Source organism: Babylonia areolata, chromosome 26, assembly GCF_041734735.1.
Source record: "Babylonia areolata isolate BAREFJ2019XMU chromosome 26, ASM4173473v1, whole genome shotgun sequence".
NCBI lineage: Eukaryota > Metazoa > Mollusca > Gastropoda > Neogastropoda > Buccinidae > Babylonia > Babylonia areolata.
The window spans coordinates 36,707,972-36,712,971 of NC_134901.1; the positions used below are offsets into that span (position 1 = coordinate 36,707,972).

The following is a 5,000-nucleotide window of genomic DNA, read 5'->3' on the forward strand; positions in this document are numbered from 1 at the left end:
ACCTAACCTACCTACCTATTACCTGTCTCACCCGTCCCCCCCCCCCCTCTCTCTCTCTCTCTCTCTCTCTCTCTCGTCTCTCTGCAGGTCATCGTCATCTCCAGCATCATCTCCTGCATACCTACCTACCCACCTACCTATTACCTGTCTCACCTGCTTCCCTCTCTCTCTCTCTCGTCTCTGTCTACAGATCATCGTCATCTCCAGCATCATCTCCTACATACCTAACCTACCCACCTACCTATTACCTATCTTACCTGTTTATCTCTTTCTCTCGTCTCTCTGCAGATAATCATCACCAACTCCTACATACCTACCTAGTCTGCAGATCGTCGTCATCCCCAGCATCATCATCTACCTACCTACCTACCTACCTATATCACCTGCTTCCCTTTCTCTTGTCTCTCTGTCCACAGATCATCGTCATCTCCAGCATCATCTCCTACCTACCCCTGGCCTATAGCACGGCGGACGGCACCTACGTGTACCCGTACTACGCCAACGTGCTGGGCTGGTGCATAGCGATGTCGTCCATGCTGATGATACCCGGCTACGCCCTCTACAAGGTCATCATCACCCCGGGTACCCTCAAAGAGGTGGGTAATGAAGGATGTGGTAGGGAGGAAGGTGTACCTGAGTATGCCCTCTACAAGGTCTGCACCACCCCGGGTACCCTCAAAGAGATGGTAATGGAGGATGTGGTAGGGAGGAAGGTGTACCTGGGTATGCCCTCTACAAGGTCTGCACCACCCCGGGTACCCTCAAAGAGATGGTAATGGAGGATGTGGTAGGGAGGAAGGTGTACCTGGGTATGCCCTCTACAAGGTCTGCACCACCCCGGGTACCCTCAAAGAGATGGTAATGGAGGATGTGGTAGGGAGGAAGGTGTACCTGGGTATGCCCTCTACAAGGTCTGCACCACTCCGGGTACCCTCAAAGAGATGGTAATGGAGGATGTGGTAGGGAGGAAGGTGTACCTGGGTATGCCCTCTACAAGGTCTGCACCACTCCGGGTACCCTCAAAGAGATGGTAATGGAGGATGTGGTAGGGAGGAAGGTGTACCTGGGTATGCCCTCTACAAGGTCTGCACCACTCCGGGTACCCTCAAAGAGATGGTAATGGAGGATGTGGTAGGGAGGAAGGTGTACCTGGGTATGCCCTCTACAAGGTCTGCACCACCCCGGGTACCCTCAAAGAGATGGTAATGGAGGATGTGGTAGGGAGGAAGGTGTACCTGGGTATGCCCTCTACAAGGTCTGCATCACCCCGGGTACCCTCAAAGAGATGGTAATGGAGAATGTGGTAGGGAGGAAGGTGTACCTGGGTATGCCCTCTACAAGGTCTGCATCACCCCGGGTACCCTCAAAGAGATGGTAATGGAGAATGTGGTAGGGGAAAGAAGGTGTACCTGGCTATGCCTTCTACAAGGTCTGCACCACCCCGGGTACCCTCAAAGAGGTGTGTGTTGGGTGGAGTTGGGATGATGTGGTAGGGGGAAGATGGTGTACCCGGCTCTGCCCTCTACAAGATCATCACCATCACCCCGGGTACCCTCAAAGAGGTGTGTGTTGGGTTGGGTAGGGTAGGGTAGGGGTTTGGTTTGGAGGTTCGGGGGTGTGTAGGGAGAACTTTGGGGGGGGGGGGGAAGGGGATGTACCTGGCCATGCCCTTTACAAGATCATCACCCTCAAAGAGGTGTGTGTGGAGGGGGGGGACGGGGGGGGGGCGATTGGGGCGGTGGTGGTCTGGGAGGATGCAACCAGCTGTGTCCTCTACAAGATCATCACCACCCCGGGTACCCTGGAGGACGCGGGTGTGTGGGGTGTTTGGTTGGGGTATGGGGAAGATTGTGTACCTGGCTATGACCTCTTCAAGATCATCACCACACCAGGTACCCTCAAAGAGGTGGGGCGATGGGGGTGTAAGCCCACAATTTCTGCATTGCGAGAAATCCCTGGTTGTTCCCCTTCCACGATTTCTCTCACTTTGAGGGGCACCCCCTACGTAGGATTTTGTGAGAAATCGTGGGCTTACAGGGGGCATGGGGTGGGGGTGGGGGGCGGCAAGGGGGTGTACACAGCTATGCCCTCTTCAAGATCATCACCACCCTGGGTACCCTCAACGATGTGGGTGTGTGTGGTGGGGTGGGATGTGGAGTGGGAGGGGGTTGGTGGTGGTTATGAGGGAGGAGGGGGGTGAGGGGGTGTACCCGGCTATGCCATCACTCCGGGAACACTCCAAGAGACAGTACCCCCTGTCGCACCACGGGCAATGGAGCTGTGGCTGAGACGTAAGGGAAACAACTCGCGATCCGGTGACGTGTATATTTGGATTGGATTGCCTCCCATGATTTTATCGTGTTCTCGCGTTGTCCACCATGGTAGCAGACATTAACAATGTTCCCTCCCGCCCCACATTTTGTTTCTTTGCCTGTTTCTCCTTCCGTTAATATCTGTCTGTCTGTCTGTCTGTAAAATTCCCCAAATATCTTTCATCGCTTCACAACTGAACACACACACACACACACACACACACACACACACACACACACACACACACACACACACACACATATAAACATGAAATAAACGTATTTTGCAGGTATAACTTTGAAATCATGTCGTGATAGCTGCATACGTTTTGCGGTGAATTATTTTGAAATGTTGAAAAAGAAACTGATGAAGAACAGGAAATTCTGGTGGTGTTCGTCTCCAGTGTCACATAGTTCTTCCAGTGACACAAATCACACGAAAACACACCCACCAAACCTGTACACTCGTTCTGTGAAAACTGGAACTCCAAGCACACACAACCAGCCATGCTACCCACCCCTTCTCACGGCGCACACACGCTCGCACGCACGCACGCACGCACGCACGTACGCACATATTACTTAACCACACATCAGTGTGTGTCACACTTGCGCAACGGGTGCACATGTTATATTGCGCCCACGAATGTCCATAGACTGTAAAGTATTTGTATTTGTAATTCTTTTTTTATCACAACAGATTTCTCTTGTGTGAAATTCGGGCTGCTCTCCCCCAGGGAGAGCGCGTCGTTACACTACAGCGCCACCCTTTTTTTTTTCTTCTTTTTTTTCCTGCCTGCAGTTTTATTTGTATTTGCTATCGAAGTGGATTTTTCGACAGAATTTTGCCAGGAACAACCCTTTTGTTGCCGTGGGTTCTTTTACGTGCGCTAAGTGTATGCTGCATACGGGACCTTGGTTTATCGTCTCATCCGAATGACTAGCGTCCAGACCACCACTCAAGGTCTAATGGAGGGGGAGAAAATATCGGCGGCTGAGGTGTGATTCGAACCAGCGCGCTCAGATTCTCTCGCTTCCTAGGCGGACGCGTTACCTCTTGGCCATCACTCCACACATTGATGATACTATGCAGGTCGTGTGGAGAGAGTCGTAAACCAGCGTGTTTCTTTTATTTATTCATTCATTCATTCATTCATTTATCTATCTATACTTTGATTTACTTATTTATTGATTTATTCATGTATGTAATTATTCATTCATTTAGTTAGTTACTCACTCACTCACTCGCTCGTTCGCTTGCTTGCTTGGTTCTTTGTTGCTGTTTTTATAAATCTGTTTATCTATTTACCTATCTATATCTGTCTATCTATCTATCTGTCTGTCTATTCATTCATTCATTCATTATTTACCTGTTTATTTATATATATATATATTTATTCATTTATTTATTTACCTATTTACGTTGTTTTTTTAATTTATATATTCATTCATTCATTCATTCATTATTTACGTATTTATTTATTTATCTATATATTTATTTATTCATTTATTTATTTACCTATTTACATTTTGGGGGGTGTTTTTTTGTGGGTTTTTTTTTTTTTTTCGTTTTACTTTCGGTTCTTCACAGGCTGATGAGCCAAGATGTGTGTGACCTGTGTGGTGGTTGTGTGTTACAGCGGCTAGCGCTGTGCATTTCCCCGGAGTGGGAGCATGATGAGATCAAGCAGAAGAAATATGTCCGGCGATACCATGTGAGTGTTTGTTGCTTGGAGGGGAAAGGGGGCAGAGTCTGTGTTTGAAGACAGACTGTGTGTGTCTGTTTCTGTCTGTCTGTGTGAGTGTTGCTTGGAGGGGAAAGGGGGGCAGAGTCTGTGTTTGAAGACAGACTGTGTGTGTCTGTTTCTGTCTGTCTGTGTGAGTGTTGCTTGGAGGGGGAAGGGGGCAGAGTCTGTGTTTGAAGACACACTGTGTGTGTCTGTTTCTGTCTGTCTGTGTGAGTGTTGCTTGGAGGGGAAAGGGGGCAGAGTCTGTTTGAAGACAGACTGTGTGTGTCTGTTTCTGTCTGTCTGTGTGAGTGTTGATTGGAGGGGAAAGGGGGCAGAGTCTGTGTTTGAAGACAGACTGTGTGTGTCTGTTTCTGTCTGTCCGTGTGAGTGTTGCTTGGAGGGGAAAGGGGGCAGAGTCTGTGTTTGAAGACAGACTGTGTGTGTCTGTTTCTGTCTGTCCGTGTGAGTGTTGCTTGGAGGGGAAAGGGGGCAGAGTCTGTGTTTGAAGACAGACTGTGTGTGTCTGTTTCTGTCTGTCCGTGTGAGTGTTGCTTGGAGGGGAAAGGGGGCAGAGTCTGTGTTTGAAGACACACTGTGTGTGTCTGTTTCTGTCTGTCTGTGTGAGTGTTGCTTGGAGGGGAAAGGGGGCAGAGTCTGTGTTTGAAGACAGTCTGTGTGTGTCTGTTTCTGTCTGTCTGTGTGAGTGTTGCTTGGAGGGGAAAGGGGGCAGAGTCTGTGTTTGAAGACAGACTGTGTGTGTCTGTTTCTGTCTGTCTGTGTGAGTGTTGCTTGGAGGGGAAAGGGGGCAGAGTCTGTGTTTGAAGACAGACTGTGTGTGTCTGTTTCTGTCTGTCTGTGTGAGTGTTGCTTGGAGGGGAAAGGGGGCAGAGTCTGTTTGAAGACAGTCTGTGTGTGTCTGTTTCTGTGTGAGTGTTGCTTGGAGGGGAAAGGGGGCAGA

The 5,000-nt window shown here is 49.4% G+C and overlaps 1 protein-coding gene across 1 annotated transcript in view; it reads left to right on the plus strand.

Moving 5' to 3' along the window:
- LOC143300377 (sodium-dependent dopamine transporter-like) overlaps positions 1-5,000 on the plus strand; it is a 61,928-nt gene that overhangs the window by 56,031 nt on the left and 897 nt on the right. Inside the window, exons 13-14 of the mRNA XM_076613993.1 lie at positions 417-596; positions 3,953-4,027. Of these exons, the coding sequence (XP_076470108.1) occupies positions 417-596; positions 3,953-4,027 (255 nt within the window). The remainder of the gene's footprint in view (positions 1-416; positions 597-3,952; positions 4,028-5,000) is intronic.